This window comes from Nelusetta ayraudi, unplaced genomic scaffold, assembly GCF_046127955.1.
Source record: "Nelusetta ayraudi isolate G7.1 ecotype Tasmania unplaced genomic scaffold, CSIRO-AGI_Nayr_v1 ptg000007l, whole genome shotgun sequence".
Lineage (NCBI taxonomy): Eukaryota > Metazoa > Chordata > Actinopteri > Tetraodontiformes > Monacanthidae > Nelusetta > Nelusetta ayraudi.
This window is the reverse complement of record NW_027466057.1, coordinates 4,723,823-4,747,539: the sequence shown is the minus strand read 5'-3', so window position 1 is coordinate 4,747,539 and position 23,717 is coordinate 4,723,823. Positions and strand designations below refer to the sequence as shown.

General features: G+C 48.4%; 1 protein-coding gene across 3 annotated transcripts in view; it reads left to right on the top strand.

Moving 5' to 3' along the window:
* Positions 1-23,717, top strand: part of qkia (QKI, KH domain containing, RNA binding a) — a 72,072-nt gene that overhangs the window by 34,629 nt on the left and 13,726 nt on the right. For all 3 annotated transcript variants that reach the window (XM_076018007.1, XM_076018008.1, XM_076018009.1), the window contains exons 3-4: positions 714-830; positions 7,418-7,561. In XM_076018007.1, coding sequence (XP_075874122.1) covers positions 714-830; positions 7,418-7,561 — 261 coding nt within the window. The remainder of the gene's footprint in view (positions 1-713; positions 831-7,417; positions 7,562-23,717) is intronic.

Here is a 23,717-nt window from a genome sequence, read left to right as displayed (position 1 = left end):
GCAGAATTGTCACGGCTCGTTGTAGCAGTTGAAGCGAGTGGCGCGCCCGCCTTTTTGCCGAGAATTCTTTGTGCTCTACGTCACCGAGCGTTTTAAATATTTCAGGATTTACACAGGAGGAGGAGGGGAAAAAATGAATTGTTGTCAGATCTCTTACCCATCATGCTCTGCTGCCGGTGCCGTGCACGGTGTCAATGCAAGGGTGATTTGTTTACCTCGTATCGCTGTACCCTGCCCCCACCCTCCCCCGTCGCTCCTCCTTTCCTTCTGTTTTGTTTTGGCTGGAAATAGTGCTGGATCATTTCAACACATTTTGTCTTTGTCCCATTGGAAGGCTGTTTCAAATGGAGGGATTATGGTGTTAAATGTGTTTCCTTTTCGTACAAAGCTCCAGAACCACACACAGCCAGTGGGAAAAAAAGGTCTTGGTGAGGAAAGTGGGTCAAGAGCAGCGCCTCACCCCACCCCACCCCACCCCACCCCACCGCTGCATACGCCCTCACTTTTCTATACGTTGCCCCACAACATTTAACTGGCTGTCTATTCTTTAAATATCTTGTTTTTAAATCGTACTTTTAGCCGTTTCAATTATACCTCTGATGTGCAATTCTTGTTGTGGTGACTGGCAGATTGTGATGAACATCCTGATGCGCTGTATATTAAGTTGACACTGTACAGTATTTTCACCATTCTCTCTCTCTCTGTGTCCACAGTATAACTTTGTGGGGAGAATCCTCGGCCCCCGCGGACTCACGGCCAAACAGTTGGAAGCAGAGACGGGATGCAAAATCATGGTGCGAGGCAAGAGCTCAATGAGAGACAAGAAGAAGGTAAAGTAATCGCAGCATCGCCCTGTTATTTCATTTTTTTCCACCTGGTTCGCCCGTCGCCCGCCGCTACCTGCATTCTCTCTTCACGGCGTTTACAATTCCCGCCCCAGCGATTCCTGCCAGCCCGATAAGTTTCTCAAATGGCGCAAAATAACTCGGGACCCTCTGCTGTCCCAAACATCTCGCCGGCTGCTCCCGAGCACGTGGCAGGCACACATCGGGCCGACGTCTGGTGGATGCGTTCCGACATCTAATAGGGGCTGTTTGCAAAACGCCGCACATGTGCAGTGGAAAGTACAGACAGCTGTAGCGGTGCAGACGGCTAAGGCCAAGGGCGACCGCTATTTCTGGACCCACTGATGGTGAGACTTAAAAGGCCAAGTGTGGCTCGCCTGTCCCCCCCCGCCCCCATGAGACGCACAAGTGTTGAACTTTGATTTGTAAAAAAAAACCCACAACACCAACCCTTTAATGTCAATTTAAAAATATCCCGCCCTATGTTTTGGACCACGTCGTACACTGGAACGTGTCAAATCACAGTGCCAAATTGAAAACCCCTTCGATGACTCGGCTTTCCGTAAAGTAACGCCGGACGTTTTCATTCAGTTGTTCCGTTGCCGGGCTGGGATCCCCTAAAAACCGTATTGAAAGCATAGCCAGCGCCGCCGACGGTGAATTTAAATTTATCCCCCTGTTCAGCCGAAGACGATCAAACAATGGAACATAAACCGAACGCTAGAGCGACTTGCACGTGTCCCCGAGGGCTTTCAGAGTGTCAGATCAGAGGCAATCTGCTTTGATGTTACAGTGAGGGAAGAAAAAAAAATTGACAGTTTTGAAAATTATGGTATTTTCAAGCATCTGTGCGTCCTTTACCCATGGGTATTAGCTTTGCTGTAAATGGCTGTTTTTGCACCCCCCCCACCACCACCACCAACCCCTTTTGTCGGTTCCTCATTGAGCGACGTCTTCCAGGCTTCCCGACGTCTCGCGGCTTCTCCTGTTTCGCTCCTGTCAGTTGCTCTGAATGTTGTCGGGCCACGTTGCCGTATTACGTCGCCTTTGCATCAGTCGCTCGTAACTTGCCTCTAATCCCGCCCGGTCTGGAAAGCACCCCTTCCCTCCGCTCGCCCGTCCTCGGTGAATTGTAACCAAAACTGATTTTTTTTCATGCACGCAGATCGCGCAGATTTGATCTGAGTCATAAACGCGAAGGCTCCAGTTTGCTGCAGGGCCAAACCTTTTCTTCCCTCTCCGTCTCTCTCTCTCTCTCTCTCTCTCTCTCTCTCTCTCTCTCTCTCACTCTCTCTCTCTCTCTCTCTCTCTCTCTCTCTCTCTTTCTCCTCTTTTTTTTTTCCCCCTAAACGGCATGTCCATTCGTATTCTAATTCCCACCTCTTCCTCTCATTTCCCTCCGAGTGTGTTCATTATCATAGAACGAGATGAAGACACACTCTATGGCTCTTTCTCCGCAGTTAAAGCCAGACGTACCTAAGTATGAAGAGACACACACTGAAATGCGGGCAGACCCGCACACACACACACGCACTCTCGCACATGCGCGTGGGCAGAGTTTGTCTGAGCTCATTATGGCAACGTATGATTGCTTTTGTAATCTCTTCACGTCTTTCGAACTTAATGACGCGTGCCAGGTTGTGCGGGGGGGCTGCAGCGATTACCGCAGGGACACAAGTTCACTTCCCTCCAGCGATTGGGGGGGGGGCGCGGGGGGGGGAATTTGAAACATGCAAAATTGTGTCGTGACGAAATATTTTAATTTTGTAGTAATGCCTTTAAATCTCTGTCGTATTATTTATAGCCACTCTACTGTTGCTTGGTTATGTTACGTGTCCCCCTTTAGGCTACGCTCTGCCTCACTGTAAGACCGGCTCAAGACAATAGCGGTCTAGTCTGCCGGCGTGCATATCGCCGCTGCATCTGCCGTCACTACATCACAGGGATCATTATAAGGTCGGCTCCCTGCAGGCCGGAATATTGTGGATGGCCCGGACGTGTCGTAACGGTGCCTCGGCCCCAGATAAAACCTCAGCCGTGGCCTCCAGACGCCGCATCCTCAGCCTCAGTATTTTCAGCCCGATGCCCCGTGGCAGCCGGAGGAAGCCGCGGGAGCAGCTTAAGCCAGTGTGTTTATTCAGGATCCATTAGCGGCAGCATTTTTATGCTCTCAATAATTCAGCTGGTTGCTTCCCCCCCTGGGCCGCGCTGCCTGGCGGGGAGTCGGTTCACTGGAGCTATGCAATGAGAGGCAGACAGAGTGAGGGAGAACAATGGCTCGAGAAGGAGGCGGAGGGAGAAAAGAAAAAAGCTAATGGAAGTTGAAAATAGGAAAGGAGCAGGTGAGGGAAAATTCACTCCGCACACTTATCAAACAAGACCATATAACAAGGCCAAATCAGTGTTTTTTTTCCCTCCCCCCTTATTCTGCTCCTTCCTTGGTAGCCTGTCTGCAGATCAGTCTCTCTTGTCAGACTCTATTATCTGCAGCATTATGCAGCGTACGCTTTGAACACCTTGCCCACTCTACAAAGCTCTCCCTTGATTGTTTGTTGTGATGTTTTGTATGCAAATTATTTTGACTGCTGTCATTTAACTCGGTGTCAATGAACAATTATAAGAACACCTGTTCTTAGCGGCTTTATTCCTTTTTATGTACTTTAACGTGTTGTGATCTCAAAACAAGCTTCTTCTTTTTTTCCCTGTTTGGAGACGGGCTCACCGGTCCCAGTACTGTAATTGTTTTAATGTATGTTGTTGGTAATAATTACAAGCACAGAAGTAGTGTCGTGATACTGTCATGGGATAATAACACGCCTGCAATCCGCCAATTTGGGTTCAATGGATATTTCTCACAATAAATGCCTATTTAATAGAGGTCAAGTACTATAGTCAACAACACAGTGAGCTCAACTCTTGGGAAAACATGTGAAGTGTATCCTGCCACTCTGCTTAATGGAGAACAATGACGGTAACAATGTGAATGCACTGTGTTTAGCCTTTGTTTGTTTGAGGTGTAACTACAGTTATTAAATCTATAATGTTTGACTTTGATAATCAGTATGTTGCACTTTCCAGCACTTGTGGTGCAGTGCGGGACTAAATCAGGAGCCTTTCTATCTTGTCCTCTGCAATCCAATAACTAAACGTACTAGGACAAGAAAGCATGTGTCATTTTTACGAGTTTGCAGTGAGCCATTACGTTGATGAAAAAAGGAAAAATAATGTCCAGGTGGCACTTTAGCTTGTAGTTGATTGGCTTGGAATGGGTTTTTTTTAAGATGTGGTGGCAAATGGTACACAGCCCATTTTGGCCTTGTGACACAGTTATAGCGAGTGAGTGTTTATATATTTGTCCATGTTTGCTTTTAGGATGCTTCCTTTTTTTTTCAAGGTGCTTTTAATCTAAATAGTGACTTTAGCTCACTTGGACTATCCTCCCAGTTAGGAATTCCAAATGACTGTTATTGTCCTGCAAGTATACACTTTTATCACTGTGTTTATGGGCATTGTGTTAAGCTTTTACCGATATAAAAATCATAAATCAAGCCAAATTTTACACTTTAAGAAAATAATCCAAATCCAAATCATCCATTTGAGCCAGCATGATATGGAGATGGAGATGTTTGTTTTCATTTTGGTCGATCAGCCATGCTCCAGTCGATTGGCCGACATCCGCTGTGTAGTGCTTGCCTGGTGGCCTCATAAATGGGTCAATCAAACGGTGCAAAAAGCCAGACTCTCTGTGTCTCGTGTAGTGTTAACAGCCGTGGATGTCACTGCACTGTTTTTCTCTGGTGTTTTGGGAAGCTGGTGAAACCATTGATTACAGTAAATTTGTGTTTCGCTCAAGGGGAACACATGGAGCTGTGTCTTGAACGGTGGCACTGATGAGAAACATGTCTCTGCTGAAGGGTCTGGAGGGTCTCGCCTTCTATTTTTGCGGTCCCCCTTTCCACTTGGTGTCACGTATGTCAGAAATTGAGGCCCTGAAGTTTATTGGACTCGCACCGAAAGAGCCTGCGGGCAAACAGGTGTCGCACGGACGCTGCGAGTCAGGCGACAGGAATGGCAAGACGTTGTTTCAAGCAGCAGCAGCAGCAGCAGCAGCAGCAGCAGCAGCAGCATCAGGGCTAAATGTTTTCTCCCCGTTCTCACGCTACATATTTGCTGTTTACTGCCTGGCACGTGGTCACGGCTACATTTGATGCACAGCCATTGTGGAAGATTCCATACAAAGGCTTTTATGACACCCCCCCAACCGTTTGTCATGCTGTCAGTTTGTCTCGGAGGCCACACGGTAACCCTGTTCTCGGGCTGATGTTAAGTGCGTGAATCAAAGCCTTTCCATATTACTTTGAGCAACAGTCTTCAGCAAATCAAATCCGTGATTGACACCCGGTGAATGCACACGGCAAGACGTGCGATCGCCTAAACATGCAAATCGCTCTCTCTCTCTCAAACAAACAAACACATCTCCAGTGTGCCCATCGCGCCCGCTGCTCCCCCACTGGCCTGTCTGTCTGCCTTCTGCAGGATGCTCAGTCATCTTGCAGCCTCCGTGTTCTCCAGTAAGCCCGAGGCTCACAGCCCCGCTGCAATAATGGTCTCGGAGCAGAACTGAGCCCCCTCGCCTTCGGTGTGGGGGGGAACAGGGGGTAGGAAATGAGAGCGGAATATGGAACTTTTGTGCATGTGCCTGTGCGCGCGCGTGTGTGTGTGTGTGTGTGTGTGTGTACGTATAAAGAGCAGCGCCATGGCAACAGGTCTCGAGCAGAAGAAATCGGGTGGGCGGCGCTCAGCTGAAGCTCTGCACGCACGTGTGCTGTCTTTGTGACTCTGGGTGCGCTGGAATCAAGCCAGGTGGACCCCCTGCAGGGCACCACAATGCGTCGTCGCAGCTCCCCGCTCTCTCTCTCTCTCTCTCTCTCTCTCTCTCCCCTCTCTCGTTTGCTCCTTGCAAACGTGTAGCGATCCAAAGCCACATCTCTGTGGGCGGGGGATCAAACGGCACGGAGCTCATCGGCAGACAGGAGATACCTGCAGCCGCAGCAGGGGGAGTTGGGAGCTCAGGTGCTTGAACTCCCCCCTCGGCCTGATTTGCAAGCCGGGCTGAGGTTGTCACATGTCACTTGCGCACATTTCACTCGACACCTCTTTATTCCTGCATTGTTAGTTTTTTTTTTGTTTGTTTGTTTTTGTCGCGTCAGAGAATTGAGGTTCAGTCTTCTGCAGACGTGTCCTCGCCTCAAGGGAAAGTAGTTGGTTTTCAAGCCGACCACTTTTATGGTTGTATTGTGACATTCAATGCAACCTTGAAAGATTTTAGCTGGGTTTTTTTTAAAGGTCTGTGTGTTTGCTAGCGGGATTTTTTCCCTTACGAGGGCAGCTCAGGAGAGGGAGCAATGGAGAAGCACCCTTAAAAATAAAAATGACAAATGCAAAAGCTTCTCCCCCCCTTCTTAGGTTCCATTTAGGCCCTTCAGAAAAGACTTGAGTGACGGATCTTCTCACGCTGGCTGCTGAAAAATGTCAAACGATCATTATTATTGGCCAACCTCAGCCTGGCCAATTCAAAAGGTTTCCTATTCTACGGTGTTCAAAGGCCATCAAGAAGCGATGTTGGTTTTGAATGCAGCCCATATTGCCTTTCTCATGCCGCTAGTGTTGCACTGTGTTGCCTTCTGAGTGCTTCGGAGCAGCCTCTTTTTTTTGCAGCGGGGTTTCCCATCAAAGAGCTCGACATTGTCCATAAATACACGAATCCAAGTGAGAAGCGGAGCAGTGCTGCATACTATAATTGCCTTTGCACGTTACCTGGTGTGGCCTTAAAAAAAGATCTTGAACATTGAGGAGCTGCTGCTTCTCTGTCGTGCTCTTTGTGGGGAAACTTTTCACCGTGAGGGATTCGGTTCTTGTGCGCCGTGTCAGGTGTTTTTTGAAATGGTTGTCCGCCCCCACCTTGCGACAGCCAGAGAAATAATAAAAATTCTTTCCAGAGTGGAAGTTCTTCATTGGACAGAGATTGATCCTTTTTTTTCACTGGGAGGACTACAAAGCTGGATTTGATGAATTAAAGAAGTGAGGCAGAGTTTCAGAACTGAGGAAACTACAGCGCAACGCACAATTTGAAAATGTATGATCTTTTATTGACTAAATCAACGGACGACTGAGAAATGCCTTTTTTTTCCCCCCCTTATTTCGTGAGGTAACAGGTTTTAAAGACCCAATAACAATATGTGCAGAAGGAAAAACCCCCGTTCATCACTCTCCGGTGGTTCTGCCCATCCATCTTTCACTTACATTAATTGCTTCGGGGCTTAACGTCCTTTTGTCTCGCCGTGGCGAGGGATCTATTAAAGAAGGGTGTCCTTTCAAAGTTAAAGCTAAATAGCTGACTAAAGGGCCGCTCCTGTCATCCACCTTCTTTTTTTTTTTTTTGCACAGCTCCCCGTTGTCCTCTGTGCGCCTGACTCTCACCCACCATTCCCTCTGACACGCTTCACTTTTGTGCTTAACGCATCAGCACCGCCGCTATCACTCACCACTCTCTTCTCTCCATGTCCACGTAGGAGGAGCAGAACAGAGGCAAGCCAAACTGGGAGCACCTAAACGAAGACCTCCACGTCCTGATCACGGTGGAGGACTCGCAGGCCAGAGCCGAGATCAAGATGAGGAGAGCGGTGGAGGAGGTCAAGAAGCTCCTCGTACCTGCCGTGAGTACCCGTCGCAGAAACCGTCCTAATCCGAACGCCGCCCTGTGGCGCCACAGCTCGACGTCACGCTGCCGGGCTTCCTGTTTACTTCCACCCGTACGGTCCAAGCGAACAGGTTGTCGGGCGCATGCTGCGATACGGGGAGAAAAACAAGCAGGCGCCTCCCTGCGAGAGCCACATTTCATCTCCACCTACCCTTGGCCCCGGCGCCCTCCCGCGCTGTCCCTCCGCTGATGTCCGCTGGTATTTTCTTGGCGCCGCCGCTTATTTTTCCCCGCTGGCCGTGAGCGACCAGGTGGACCCGACAGACGAAGGCCCATCAGGTGGCGGAGTTTGTTAGTGCGCGGAAGTGAGGTCGGTCAACCGATGACACGACCTGTGGGATACGGCCGCAACATTTGTTGGCTTTTTTTTTTTTCTCCTGTGCTGTTCTTGCAGCGTTCCAGCATTCAGTTATTTTTGCCCCCTCGGCAGAATGACGTTTTCCGCATTGCTTTTTGCACTGGAAAAAGACTCTGCTACCCCGCTTTAATCACCAAACTGGCTAAGCGTAGCGAAAGGCAGACAAGCAGCCAAGGTGAACTTGAGGAACGACTGGAGCAGCACTCTTGAGTGGCCAGTTCTATAATGAGCCTCCTCGTCATGTCTTGAGCCACATTACAACAACGTGCAGTCAAATGCAGTTCTCCGCTTCCTGTTTGGACGCATGAGAGACGCAAAAAACACACATTTTTTTGAAGCGTGTAGCTAAAGTCTGAACGTGGCAGCGCTGTAAACTGCACTGCCGAGTGAGTCACCAGCAACGCACTCCTCCGGCGGCTCTTTCCAAGACGGCGACAGCGCTCAAGAGTGCCAGCAGCGCCGCAGAAATAGCCCCCTTACTTTTCCACAAATGTCATTATTGTTTGCAGCCCTCGAAGTGCATTAACGGTGGACTCTTAATTCAGCACCCGTATCATTTGGCGGGTTAAGGAGAGAACCTCGCTTCTTGTCGCCCAGACATAAGAAAAGCAGCTCTGAGCCTTTTGGAGACGTTAATGAAATCACACCCGTAAAAAAAAAAAAAAAAATCTCAATTTTTAATTCAAGCAAGAGTTTTCATAGGGATAATTAATGACCCGTTGCAATTCACCAGAGGCCATTTTTTTTCCCCCTCCAAGCAAGGCATTTAATTCTTTGCTCATTTAAATATAATGAAGACACTTTGATTAGATAGATGTGGCTTGTCGTAGAGTTTTAGCCCATTAAATGAGAGCCTTTATAAGTAGTTATACTTGTTTATGATTTTAGGCTTATTATTATTTTAGTATTAGTTTAACAACTCCTAGGGTCCTCCGAGATGTCCAGTTTCACATTTTATATATTGGCCGAGATATTTTCCTCCTTTACCAATACCCTTCCGTTTAATCGCAACACATATTCTTAACTCCCTCTTAATGGTTTGGTAGTTGTCTGCAGTTAAACACTAATGGAGGTGACACGGTCAGAACAGAGCGACGTGCATCCAGTCGTCCTGCCCCTAGTTGTTCAGTAACAGTATTGTCTACCGAGGAGAGAAAAACCCAAGCGTGGATGCACAAACTGTGCATTGTTGTGATGAAGGGCATCTTTTCCACAGTTGGCGGCATAAAATTGCCTTTATTAAATTGTATTGGGGAAATAATGAGGTCACATTTTATATTCAAGGTTTCTCATGTATACAAGAGGCTTTGCTTGCCATTGAAGGGGACCCAGCTGCAGATGGGGGATAAAAGATGGGCAGAAATGGCTTATTTTGTCTGCAAATGCTGATAAATTGAAGTTAAGGGCTTTTTAACGACGGCCACGCTAAATAATCTCATCACTGGTTCGGGCTGCAGGACAACAAGCTAAACATGATGATGAAACAGTTGGGCTTCTCTGCCTTGTGTGTGAAATGAGGATATTTCTTCGCATTACAGGTAATTGAAAGTTATTGTGTTTTATGTATTTTAAAGAAGCAATATGTAATATTAAGCCTATTAGACTGGATTAAAAGTTCAATTTGGCATTGACTAGAAACAGATGGTGGTGGTATTATATCCATGTTTGCACAGGTCCAGTGCTTGCTGTGGACTTGTAGGTAACCAGTTTGTTTTAGTTTCAACTGGTTGGAGGCGCTGCAATCCCCCACCGTTGTAAACAAGTCGTACTCCCCATTCCTTTTCCTGAGTATAAACATATTCTTGACATTTTAGTGGCTAGACTGTAATCCTTGTAAATATTGTCTGTTATGTAAGGCCACGGCTCGGCCTGCTCTGTGCTTAGTTGCCGTGTCTGTTGCCAGAGGAAACTAATGGGTTAAAGGGTTCAGCCTTTTTTTTTTTTGCTTATTGTAGCGTTGTAATGCTCCGTGGTTCTCTGCACTCTTCAACTCTCTGTGAACTGGGAGCAGAGGAACATAGGCGAGAGGAGAGAGAGAGACAGAGTCGGGCTGAGAGATATGGGTGGGAGAGCTTGATTGAGCCACTCTTTCAAGTGTGGATTTACTCAACTGATCCTGGCCTAGCGCACACACCGGCACGCACATGGATACGGCAAAAAAGAAAAACAAAAAAAAAACCACTAGCATGCGCAGCCATCCATCACTGAGTAAAACGCTACGCTCACCCCTTGAGTCCTGGGTTAAGGCCCTCAAACGCAGCTGGCAGCAAAGCCCTAGTGCACTCCAGGTAACCTCCGCTCGGATACCTGCACAGCCGCACGCGTAAACCCTGGCCGGCCCTCGACACTTGACCCCACTCTGTCCCCAAGAAAGGTAAAGAGCGGTAATGAGCGACCACAGAGCCAAGCGTTATCCCGTAATTCAGCACAGACGCCGAGCTGTGGCAAGAGAGGCAGAAAAGCTGACAGTTTGCCACGATCACCACGTTGCTCCTAACACCGTGTGAATTGCTTTGGTTTTCATGAAGACCTTCAGCTGAATTGGATCTCTGGCGGCAGGATTTCTGCTGCTGACTCACAGAGCTTGATTTGGTCACCGTGGGCCTACAAAGTGCAACATAATCATCACATTTCCAACGACCTACTTTGTATCATCGACATAGGTTTTTGTGAAAAGGAAAAAAAAACCTTCTAACCTGGATGTAGTGGTGGTGTCCTTTAGTTTGCCATCTACTTAACATTAAAGAAATTGCCCATTTTTTTGTGTTTATGACCAACATTTGTTTTGGTAAGACCTCAAACTTATGGCCTTGTTTTTTATGGATTTAATATATTCTCAGTGGTGCCCTCTGGTCACAGACCTATTTCAAGGGCTTATGGGAGAATGACAGACAGGAAGACAATTGGACGAGGCCACCTGAGACTGGGGAAGGTCCTCGTCCTTAAGCAACCCTGAGTACTTTTACCTTGAGACACCTTTGTCTATTAAAAATGAAGGGTGCTGGAAGTGAAGTTGCAGCAGCATTTTGCTCCGGCACTTGTGCTGAGCGTCTTCCCAACACCACTGAAGGTTGTGTGTGCCCGCGGTGGGGGTGCAATAAACCTATTGATCTAATGGTGTTGGTAAGATTTGGAACCGTCCTCTGCAATTTTAAGCAGCAATGCAGTTGCAGCCTGTCAAACTCAATATATCGGCAATGTGTTCTCTTAAATCAGACATCTGTGCAAAAAATAGAATTCTGTCACAAACAGTTTGCTTTACAAATCACAAAATGCAAACAGCACCTCGTACATACAGAAAAGATTAAACGCTTGACAAGGACTGTTATTTTTATCTGTTTGTCTGCCGCCTCACAATCAAGCACCCAGGGCCGTTACTAAATTTAACTTTAGTGATCATGAAGGTCTCCGAAAAAAAAAAAAAAGGCTTCCTCACTTTCCCCACTGTGCACACGATAAAGAGACAACCAAAGCAACAACACATCGCTGAACAGATTGTCCGATAACGTAAGCAGCAAAAAAACGGACCCTTTTTTTCCCGGGAACGCTTTGCGCGGCTGCAGCGGCACCGGCGGAATATAAAAGAGGCAACCGGAATATCTCCGCGCCGCCAGCCAGCTTTCACATAGCAGTGCAAGCTGGAAAGGTTAGGTTTGAAAGGGGAACGGCACACCGAGAATAGGTGGCGTGCACGTGGGCACTTCAGACCCCCGTCGAGTAGTGCACGTCTCGCTGGCAAGAAAGTGGCCGTCGCTGAGAGCAGGATGAGTTCTGCTCTCCGCTCGCAGACCTCGCCGACCACTTCCACTCACTGCCACTCCCGTCCCCCTGATCCCAGCCTCCGCCTAAAAGTTTTGTTTTGCTGAACTGTTGTTTTTTTTTTATTACGCCTCCTTTTTATTCTTTTTTTAGAACTAGCCATGGCGGCCGATGACAAACGCAACCCTCCGTCAGTTGCCGTCTCGGCGGCGTCCCCGTCGTCCCTGAGGCCGAAACAAAAGTTCTCCTTTTTTTTTTTTTTTTTTTTTTTTTTTTTTTGGACCGACCTGTACACCCGTTGCTCTGTTCCTCGCCAACACCCCCCCGCCCCCTGCCCCCCCCCCCCCCCCCCCCCCCCCCCGCGGGCCTTCTGCCTCTCCTCTCCCGCTACACCGCTACACCTTTGAGGGAACACAGGAGTCGATGGCGTGCGTCCCTCGTTTAAAGGCTGGACAGATGGACGTCGGCTGCGGCCAAGTTTGGCGATCCGCGGGGCGTCGCGTCTTCACTCACCGGTGCGCATCCGGCTTTGGCAGAGCTGCCGCCTTGGCGGGCAGCGCCAGTGCCAGTGGACCCACTCGGACAGGACAGGCACGAGCACAGAGAACAGACACAGGGAGGGACAGGGAGTGCTGGATTCAAACACTGCAAGTCAGTTTTAGCCACTAGTGTTTGGACTTTGTGATCAATAAATGCTCCCCCCCCCCCCCCCTTCCTCTCTCAACCCAGTCTCCTCTCCTCCTCCCTCTCTCTCCCTCTGTCAGCGGTGTCTGACAAATGAGTACAAAACACCATCTGGCTGCATCCATCCATGTGTGCCTCTCCAATTAATGATGTTTATTCTCTGTTGGGCCTACCTATCACTTCTATTCTCCTCTTATTTACTCTTAATCCGCCCAACGTAGCTCTCTCTCTCTCTCTCCCCCTCTCTCTCTCTCTCTCTCTCTCTCTCTCTCTCTCTCTCTCTCTCTCTCTCTCTCTCTCTCTCTCTCTCTCTCTCTCTCCCTCTCGCACAGGCACGTGTGTCCTGTCGCACTCATTTTAGCCAGTCATATCTGTAAAACAGATTGCTACGTTCTCTTAGTGCTCTGTATTGGGCCGAGCGGTTGACTTGCGTGTGTGCACTGAGATAAGGGCATCAACTTTCTGCATCTGTGTCTGTGATTAAGCTTATCCTGGAATTGACTAACTGGGAAAACAGAATTCCTGGAATAAGGAGGAATGGTTTCCTGGAAAGAGCGTTCCCCAGGGGTCATGCGTCAGACACAGAACTCGTCGCCTTCCCTTCAAAATTGGTCAACAATTTAGATAGAACATATTTAGTTACACAGCCACTCGTAGCCTCAACCTCATATGGAAAAAAGGATGCCACTGTACTGCACAAAGGTAAAACACATTGGGGGAATCTACTTTTAAATAAATGAAGTGAATTTCATAAGAGCCTTCTAATCTTCGTACGGCCGGCCCAAGTAGGCTTGGAGGCCCTGCACGCCAGCAGTAGGTGGACACTTTTAGTCAGGCTGGCAGTCTCCGGTCCCCGTTGGCCGCTAATATCGTCATCAGGCTAATGAAGGAGCTGGATTGGATCATATTAACCTCCTGATCTGCACCTCCCAGGACACAGCAGTTACAACAGGCCGGACCGCACTCTTCATCGCTCTCATTATATATATATATATCTCTGTCTGTGTGTGTCTGTGTGTGTCTGTGTGTGTCTGTGTGTGTCTGTGTGTGTGTGTGTGTGTGTGTGTGTGTGTGTGTGTGTGTGTGCAGAGACAATGGCGGGTCCATCCCACCTGCACATCGACGGCGCCACCGCATCTCCCACATGAATGTTAATCATCTTTTTAATTGGCTTCCCTGACTCGGTGACCTCTGCGAGAGACTGCGAGGCTGCACTGCCGCGCTCCTCCTCCTGCTCCTCTTCCTCCTCATCTTCCTCCTCCTTCTTTGCAACGGGCTAAAGCAACGCAATCGCCTGCCACTCTGGTGTCCACTTGCGTCCATACAGTCAAAGATCGGCACAGGCCCGAAGACCTTTTGTGCACCAGCCGTCCTCCAGTCATCCACTCTCGTCCTACTTCACACTCTCACCCTCTTTGTATTCATTCATGCAGCGTTTTTTTTTTGCTCCCCATATATGACTAAGGCTAATAATCTGTGGCCAGCGCTTCACCGACCCCCATTAAGACCCTGTAACAAGGACAGCAAACACTAAAACCTGCGCGCCGTATAAATCACCTCTGATTAATGATCTGCATGTGATAAGTGGATAATTGGTATTGACCACTTAAACCCTTTTAGTACAGAGAACAGATGTGGCTTCTCTGACTCTCATGCCAATAATGATTAGGCCCTCATGCCGTTTGATTGGCTAACGTGTCAGGAGTGACTATGATAGGCCAGGTCAGGTTTAACTGTGTTTAGCCGTGCATGCAGACTTTTAAACACCCCATACACTCAGCCTTTTTCCTTTTTTTTTTTTTTTTCTCAAGATCTCCGTCATACAAAAAGCCTCGCGGGCTCGTTCTCTGCATCTTTCCTTTACCTGCCTCTAAATGCTGTCTACAAAAATCACACTTTTTTTCTGTCCTTCTTCAAAATGATTTCTCCCCCCCCTCAGTGCACTCGACCCATTCTCCTTTGTGCATGTGTCATCCCTCCTTTCTTCTGTTGTGCATTTTCACTCCCCCTCGCTGTCCAGCCCGCCGCATTTCCAGCTGATTGAGGGGACGGTCAGTTCACCGACCCTTCTTCCTCTTTCTCCACGATCTGCCGTATCCTCAGTGCCCTGTCAGCAAGGCGCTGGTTGCAAACCAGAGCACAGGCTGTAACTGGCAGCCTTAACCGTGCCGGTCACGCAAACAAGCGCGAAAAGAACATGAGTCACTGATGTTTTTTTTAAACCTACATTATGTTTATTTCATGCCTGAATCCCTTTGTTGTGTCGCTCCCCAGAGTAGCTCACTTTTTTTCCTTCTTTTTTTTAATCCATTCAGAGCTTTTTGTTGCAGGGCTACATATGGTAACTAGCGTCTTAGCATGCAAGCCTTTTAGTAAGCCTAAAGCCGACGGGAAAGGCTCTTGGCCACAGGGCCGCTCCCGCGCTGCACTCTCCATCCACCCATCCATCTGCCCATGCCGCCTCCTCTCCAGCACTATGGCTCTCCTGAGGAGTGGACAGGTGGTTCCAGCCCCACGGAAACAGTGCTCCTGTAGGGAACAACCTGCTCTGGCCTGACCGCCTTCCCAAGTCTTCTCCATATCCTTTTTAATTTCCTGGTACCAATATTGAAAAGCAGGCATATTAACTTGGCAAAAAATAGCCCCTATAAGCTAATTTATTTTTTAAAAAGTCGGGAGGGGGACCGTGAATGATCAGATAAAGCTGCCGACAATTAAGAAAAAAGTCTGACAAATTAAGCGTTCACACAAAGTTACAGGTAATTGCTGTTTCTGTTCAGGTCATCTGAGTAATTGGAGCTTGTTTAATTATTGTGTGTGTGCACTGCCTCACAATTTGACCTGTGACACCCTAATTAGTAAGAGCAAGATTTCACGTTTTCAGAGAATTTGCACTTGCAAGGGAATCATGGCATAAGTGCTTGGAAAGTGGCGCTCTGAATTTGAATTCCACTCTGCCTGCTGCCTCTTACCGCATCGGCAGGCTGCTCACGGAGGCAGCAGCACAGGAAATGGCAAAAAAAAAAAAAAAATCCAAATCAGTGAAAAGGGTCTGATTGCAATATTTTTTTTTTGAATGGCATCTTTCCTTCATCGCTTCCTCACTTGGTTTTTTATAGAGTAAAGCGCATTAACATGCACATGCGTTGCTCCATTTATGTTCAATTTAGCAAGCGCTTAAATAGTAAATTAAATAAATAATAGCTAAATGATGCATAATTATCCAAGTCCCTTTTCAACATGCTGCACCTGCAGGTGCACACATGCTGCGGTAGAGTCCTGCCGCTTGGAAAGAGCTTGCAGATATCAAACCGGTGAATTTGCAATACGCTTAATTTCTACACCGCACATCTGTCCAATCAGCTCAGGCCTCGCTGTCAAACACAACAAAAGCCTTTCTTGATGGCGAAGGATTCCGAAACAAAACCGGTGAGCGCAGAATGAAAACAAAAATGTCTCGGCCAATGTCACTCGCGACAAGAGTTTTCAATAGTATGGTGAGACAGTTAAATGTCCCTTTTAGTGAGCAGCAATTCGCTCAGACTCAAGCCTGCAGTTAAACAAGCCACAAGTATAATGCTGGGGTGACAAAGACTATAGCAGAGATGATCATTGCCAGTGACGGCTCTGTGTCTCCGCTTTGGAACCCTGTCATTTGTAGTCGCGAACCAAACCCGCAACCGCATCATGCTGTCATTAGGACACTCTCCTGCGCTCAGCACCCCTCATTTCTCCTTGAAACACCACCCTGTTGCTAATCCATCTCTCGTATTTCTCACATCTTAGGGGAATTAGGTCTCGTTTCTTCTCTTGTCAAGTTCACTTAGATTTTTTTTTTTTTTTTTTTAAAGCCAGCCGGCGCTCCCCTGCACTTGTGCACCTGTGTACACAGGCCCCTCTGCTCCACTTCACAAAAATTCCTCACCCACTTGCACGCCCTTCTAATTTCATCTTGCATGCCGACGCCCTGTCCCCAAACACCCAAGGCCTCTTTCACGCCATTGTAGAATAACCTCCTTCTTAATCCACCTGGTTGTACTGGACCCCCCCACCCCCCCACCCCCGAGAGGGTTTCAAGTGTCCTAACAGTATGCAAGCAGAGGAGAAGGGAAACAAGACGGGTACAGGGGTGAAAAGGAGGGGGCACTTCTAATCTGCCCTGGTCCTCCAGTGGCAGGGAGAGGGACCACGCGAGCCTCCAGCCAATCTCTGCCACTCTTTGAAGATGGTCTTAATCCTCTTCCAGAAAGGGAAGGAAATGCAGACATGTGCATGTGTGTGACTGTTTTCATGTGTGCCTGCACCTCGTGAGTGGATCACAGTGGCGCTGCGAGTCAGGGCCTTTCGTCACCTTCTGTCTTTGATGACGCTCCGATGCATTATTTTCTCCATGACGCTCCAATCATGGGACATTGTCCACTCGCAGTCGCTTCTGAACTCCCCCGGGGGGGCGTCACCAGGCCCGAGCCCGGGCTTCAGCGTCTTGCAAAGGGGGAACTTCAAAAACGCACGTGCTGTCACACACTCGCACTGCTGTCCTTTCATCTCTGCCCCTCCAATGACTGTGTCCCCGTGTTTGGCAGGAAAATGGGATTGTGTGGGGCTCAACGTTTCCAGAGCCCAAAGGCCGCTCGTCAAATCCGGCCGCTTCGGTCCGCGATGGCTCGCATCGACAGTTCCTTCAAGTACTTTCAAACTCCATTTTCCCTGAACCCCGCCAGCCACGACTGGACTTATAGATTTCCAGTTTCCTGTTTGCTCCCAGTTGTTTTTCAGTCCTGTAAAGATTTTAATACACTTGCCAGTTAATTCCAATCTCTTCTGATTCACTCTGTGAAGATTTCGTTTTGAACCTGACTTGCAGATGCCTTTTATACTGACAGTTTTTGTGAAGATGAAGTCATCAAAGTCTCCACTTTTTATTTCAATGCAAAAGAAAGAAAATTGGAGGAATGCACCTGTCAAAAGCTGGGCTAAAAGAGGTCATGCAAAGAATAACCATATAATAATACATGGTAACATGGTGACATTTTAATTTGATAATATTGATCATCCCAGCAGGTTCCCTGTTCAACATTACATATTCAAATGATGTATAATCGGTTCACTCAATTGTTTGAGTAGAGACGTGTTCAAAATTTAACAGTGTTGTCAATTTCTAGCAAGTTAAAGAATGCCCAGAATTAAATCTTGAAAATCAAAAAATAAATAAATTATTAATTAATTAAAAATGCCGTTTTGGATTGCCGCTGCAGGGCAGAGCCATCCGCAGGGCTCCGAGTTCGAATCCTTGCTTTGCAAAAATGTACTCTGATCCATGTTTTTACGAGACGGCTCCTATGATTTGCTCTGAGTCAGGATCTCTGAATGATGCAAATCCCCAAGCAGCATTTAAGGCTCCCAAATCATCCCTGGCCAAATCCCTTCAAGATATTCCCTGCTCGATTGGATGGCATTAAAGGATCGCAGAGACAGAACAATACTCCGTCTGGCAGCCTCGCGGAATGAGGGATAAAAAGTGGGAGGAGAAAGCGAAATGAAGTGGATGAATAATATCAAGATTGTTGCCGCAAATTTTGGAGACGAGTTGGGAGGAGACGAGGGAAAAAGGGGGGAATTTCACTGGTGGGCAGAAAACGGCTCATTTAATTGGTGATGAGTCGAGCTGGAATAGAAAAGCAAATTTTATTTTATTTTTTTAATTTTTTTTCCTGGGCTGTACAGCTGAATGGCTCCAGGCATGTTACGTTATCCGTTTGTCAAAGCAAATGCGGGGCAAAGGGTTTAATAATACACCTAAATCTTGTTAAATCTGTATATGTAGGGGTTTTTTCAGGTTATTTATATGAACTTTAATCCACTCGTAATGCTGCGGAACAGCAGCTCAGTTTCTAAGGATGAAGATCACTGAGAATTTCAGCAGAGCCTTTCCCCTTGTAGCATTGAAAATGCTTTTGATGGGAGCTCAAAAACTGATTAGATTTTTTTTCCCTCCCCTTCTCCCTTTCAGGGAGAGCAGTGGGGAAGAAAAAAACATGTTTGCTTTCCTTCTCTAGCTATCCTCTTCCTCATCCCGTCGGTGGCGCTGAGCCTGTGTGTGTGTGTGTGTGTGTGTGTGTGTGTGTGTGTGTGTGTGTGTGTGTGTGTGTGTGTGTGTGTGTGTGTGTTTGTGTGTGTTAATACTGGTGGTGGCGAGCGCCGAGGATGCCCACTTAACTCTCCTCCAAGCACAATACAAGGCTCTTGTAAAGCCACATGGATACCGAGGAGCCGGTGGCACGGCGCAGGCTGTGTTCGGCACAGGCGTTCGCTTCGACGATGCCACAGGCAACCACCGCCACCTCTGGAAGACAGGAACAGATTTAAAAAAAAAATAAATAAATAAATAAATAATAATAATAATAAGCCTCCAGAGATGAAATTATTACTCCTCTCTGGCGTTTGCTAACAACGTTAGCAGCCGCCAACGTTAGCAGCAGACGGCGTTAGCTGCGAAGAGAAGTTCCTGACTCTTTGACGTACTTCAAACCGTACTTTCGGTGCAAAAATCGCTCGATTGGCAGTAATGGGGCGGAGCCGCCCGTGATGCGTTTGTAATAATCCGACTCCAGTCAGGTCGGTTTCTATGCTAATGAGCTGGTACGCCGGTGGTTTTAGCATGACTAATGGCGCTCATCGCTAACAGAGCTGTCTGGAAAAGTGAGCAGCGGGAGCGAAGGAGAGATAAAAGAGGATCCGCCGAGCCGCAGCGAAGGTTGCAAGACAGCCGGGGCTAGGCGAGTTTTCGCCGCAGTGGTGTTGTTAGTCTACCGGGAGACGGGGAAACAGTGCCGAGTCCTGATTCGCTCAGCTGATATGTTCACTGAAGCCGAGGAGCAAAGTGGGGTGGAAGGGAAATTGCCTTCTTCTTCTTTTTTTTCTTTTTTTCCCCTGAAATGCAGCAGTGTATTTGGAAAAGAAAAATAGACACGCAGCATTTACTCCAGCTCTTTCAAGAGTTGTTTTTCTGAAGGGAACAAAGGAAAATGGGATTTGGGTTTTTTGCGTGTCTCTACTCTGACACGTGACGCGTCGCCGCGGTGGATTATTATCTTGTTGAAAAGAGCAACATGTGCTTTTACTGTTGCTACTATTTATGCAGACCACTTCTGACTCACAGTCCTGTCCGTGAAAATTCCCCTCTTCCTCCCCTCCGTCCCTCCCAAGTTTAGCCAGTCCGACTCGAGTTGATTTAAACGTGTTTATCTGGAGTGGCGGCACTGGGGAAAGTTGTTACGAGCGCGCAATCCCTTTCTCTTCTCCTCCCCGCCGCCCGACTTTCTGGAGAGTGTGGAATCGTTGATAAGTCATCCTGGCAGCGTGGCAGCCGCAATCATTTTCCCGCCGGATGCTGGAGTTTTGGGGAGGAGGAGCAGAAGGAGGAGTAGGGGAGGGAGGGGAAGCAGCTGCCGCCGCCGACGTTTCCACCCATCTACTCCCATGTCGTTTGCTTCTCCGACACCCCCCTCCCCACCCACTTTCACAGTTTAATACCCCCCCCCTCTCCATCTTCACCCCCCACCCCTCTCCTTGCATCCCAGGAGGCAGCAGCCGGGGCAGGCTGTGTTTACTGCTGAGGTAATTGGAGTAGTTTGGAGAGAGCCTGACCCTGGCCCCCGCTAAGGCCAAAGATATGTGTGCGTGTGCATTTTTTTTCCCCTATGTGTGTGTGTGTGCGCGCGCGCGTACAGCAGAGTGTTTGTGATGACTGGCAGCGAGGCCGGGGCTAGGAAAGCAGGCCGTAGCCGGTGTCAGCCCACTGGGGAGAAGTGGACAAATTGCTTTTTACTACGCCGTCTGTCTCCTCCCTTCTTCTTCCTTCCCTCTGCATATCTCCCTCCCTTCAATGCCTCAAAGACAGATCATTCACGCTCTCCTCTCTCTCTCTCGCTCCGCGCCACTTTATTTTCTCTAACCGTCCTCCTTCGCTCCAGCCCCCCTCCTTTCTTTTATCGCTCCAGCCCCCCTCCTTTCTTTTATCGCTCTTTTCTCCCCCGTTGATCATTCTGTCTCTTGTCGAGCCGTTAACTGTACCGACCGACACCAACTTTGGCCGGATTTGAGAATAACAACCCCCCCCCCCAGCAGCACACGTGAGTCACTCCCTCCCTTCCTCCTTCGTCCAGGCGCCCGGTAGGACGGATGGGAGAGGAGACGCCGCGCTCTCAGACGCTCGCTAATGCGACGCATATTGTTGGCCTCGGGGGGGCCGTATAGTGTATTTTTTTTTTTTTTTCTTGACCATAAGCGCCATTGTCTGTGTCAATTGCGCTCGGTTGGCGGTTTGTGTTCATCAGCTCGCAAGCGCAGGCTCAGAGGGGGGGAGCGAACTGAGCGAAGCATGACAGTGATTTAGCACACATCCAGTGACCTCATTGCAGGGTTGTCAGGTAGCGGCGGTGTGGGACACGGCTCAGCTCATCGCGCTCCCTCCCTGCCTCTCTCGCCCCCCTCTCTCTCCTCACTTCCCTCGCTCATCCCTCCGTCTTGCTCCTCCCTGATAGCTTTTACCGCTCTGCTGATTTCACAAATAGGCCTCATTGATTGAATCTGATTCTTTTGGATAGAGCAGCTTTATTGAGTGTTTTTTTTTTTTTTCACCCCCGTACCCACTGATAGACAGGACCGTGTGTGTGTGTGCGCGCGCCTGTGCCTACTACAAGCACGCCCGTGTGAATGCTTGGAATGATGAGCAAAAACTTCCTCTTCCTTCTCCTTCTATAATCTCGACATTCCTCTCCGGGGAATTCCAGGCACGCACACGCGGCAGCCGCACGCACACGCGCACGCAGAGCCCTGGAGACAGCTGCGTCTGAGTGAATGTTTTATTATGAGTTGTGCATGCTGACTGAGGAGTCTGTTAATTGTGGCGACACCTTGAGCAAGGCGACATTAAACTGCTCTCCCCAGCGCCGTTCATCAAACATTCATCGGAGCCTCGCGTCGGCAGCAGGAAGCCGGCGCCGCGCACTCTGCCGTTTTAAGTAGATCCCACTCAGTTCCAGCAGTGTCACCGGCTTTATTATTTAGTTCCCCTTCATCGCGCTGCTCTTGTCTGACACCATTTTGGATCCGTCATCTCGGTATTTTTTATTTTATTTTATTTTTTATTTTTTGTAGGTCAAACCTGGAGCGCAGCACCAGCAACGCGGCAAACTAGTCAATGGTGGAGGCGTTTTGTTTCGTTTTTTTCTTCAATTTCTATTCACAATTTTGGACTTGTCTCCAGACAAGAATATCTGAGGGTAGAGGAGGAGGTGAAGTTATCTGCAGCACTATAAGCATAAATATGTACATTTCTCACACATCTATCTATGCTCGAACCTCTCTGCGCTGCTTAAGTTGAGCCTCCACATCCGCATCAATCCCTCTTCTTCTCACACATATATCCTTGGTTGATCCCAGGCTTCCCAAACAAGTTGACCCCATGTCCTATTATGGCCACTACCTGATCCAATTGCATGCACAGGGAGGCTTTCAGCAAAAAAATAATAATACTTTGATTTACTGCGCCTGTACGACTTGCAGATCTGGCTGTTGAGCATAAAAAGTTTAGAGTGGTGTTTTTTTGTTTTGTTTTGTTTTTTTGTTTTGTTTTGTTTTTTTTAAACTTTCCCGAAGCCGTAAACTCACTAAGAGAGAGACGTTGGACGTGAATAACACAGTGTGGGAGACCACAAGAACAGCCAAATCCATCAAACATCACCGAGAACACAGGTGTTGTTCCTGCTTCAGTTGGCTTCCCAAATAACTCATCGTTTTCAAGCAGTTTTTTTTTTTTTAAACTGACTTTTGAAGGAGACTCATGCATGTGGCACATGTCATTATACTTTACAGTAGTTGCACAAGGTTGTAGGGTTAGTGGCCTCATTTGAGTTATTGTCAAAGAAACTATGCAGGGACAGAGAACAGACAACGATGAGAAGCTCTGTGCAGTGCGCGCTTTGTTTATTTATTTCCTTTTGCGTTATTTTTAGCTCAGTTCATTTGTGCACACAAGTGTTTACCTTGAGATAACGGAATCTAATTAGCAGTGATTTTGTCTTTACATTAAAGGCTGTTTGCTTTCCCATATCAGCCACGCTGGTAATTGACCCGAGCCACGTTCAATTAGCCAAGTGGGGTTATAATCATTGGCGCTGCAGATAAAGTTGGCCCCCCGTTCACCTTTAAGGCTGTGCGGGGACAAAATATAAAGCAGAGCATCTTTTTAAATGTTTATATTTCAGACACAATCTATAAAAAAACACAGCCACGTACAAAAAAAAAAAATGGACTCACTGATGGCCATTGCCAGTAATTAGGCCTATCGTTTTATGTCGTTACGGGATGCACAATCTTTGAATCGCAAGTCGGTGCAGCTAACTGTTGCTCAGGGTTTTCCCATCGTTTTTAATCGACACGAATTAAAACTTAACGGCTGGACTGCGATCATCTGCATTGTGGAGCAGATGCGTTTCCACGGGTTGCTTTAATAGCCTTTTGCTTGTCTGATTTTGTTGTGTCTTGGAATTGGGGCGGGCCCCAATCCTAGACTCCCGGGGAGGTGGAGCACGCTGGGGCGGCAGTATGTCTTTGCTTCGTTAATTGGTGGCTTCGTGGCACACTTAGCACTGCAGGGGGCGCACGCACGCACGCACCTACGTTCACGGCACCTGCCGCCGTATATTTAGTCAAGAGAGAGCAGCCTCTGTCACTTCCTCTGTGCCTTAACCTCGCTCTCTCTGTGCTCGCTCTGCGTCTGCAGTGAAGAGGGGTCTCGGGGGAGGGCTTAGCTCTGAGCCCGCTTTCTCTTTTTCCCTTTCACTCCACCTTCGCCTCATTCCTTCCTCATCGTCTCTCTCGCAAAGAGCGGCAGACTCTCGTTAATCTCGGCGGCTGAACTGCACGGTGGGGGGGGGGCTGGGGTGGGAGGCGGTTAAAGCGAAGGGTGAGGGTTCAGCGCCGGGCCACCTGCTTCCGGGGCCGCCGCTTCTCTGTCGGGGCGACGTGCAAACAAGCACGACGCGGGGGGGGGGGGTGGTCACAAAATCGATAGTTCACTGAGCAACGGTGGTGGTGGTGGTTGAAGCGGGGGGGAGGGGTGCTGATTGGGGGTCGGCAGGGCTTGGCGCGTCCGTCTCCGCCCTCTCCCTTCGGTTTGGAGAGCGACTCGCACCAGACCCGCTCAAATTATGACGGATAGCCAGGAATATTACTGGGACCTTAGTGTCGCCGTGGTTATTGAGTGCTCTGTAGCTTCAGGGGGGAAATGGAATTTGGGAGGGGTCGT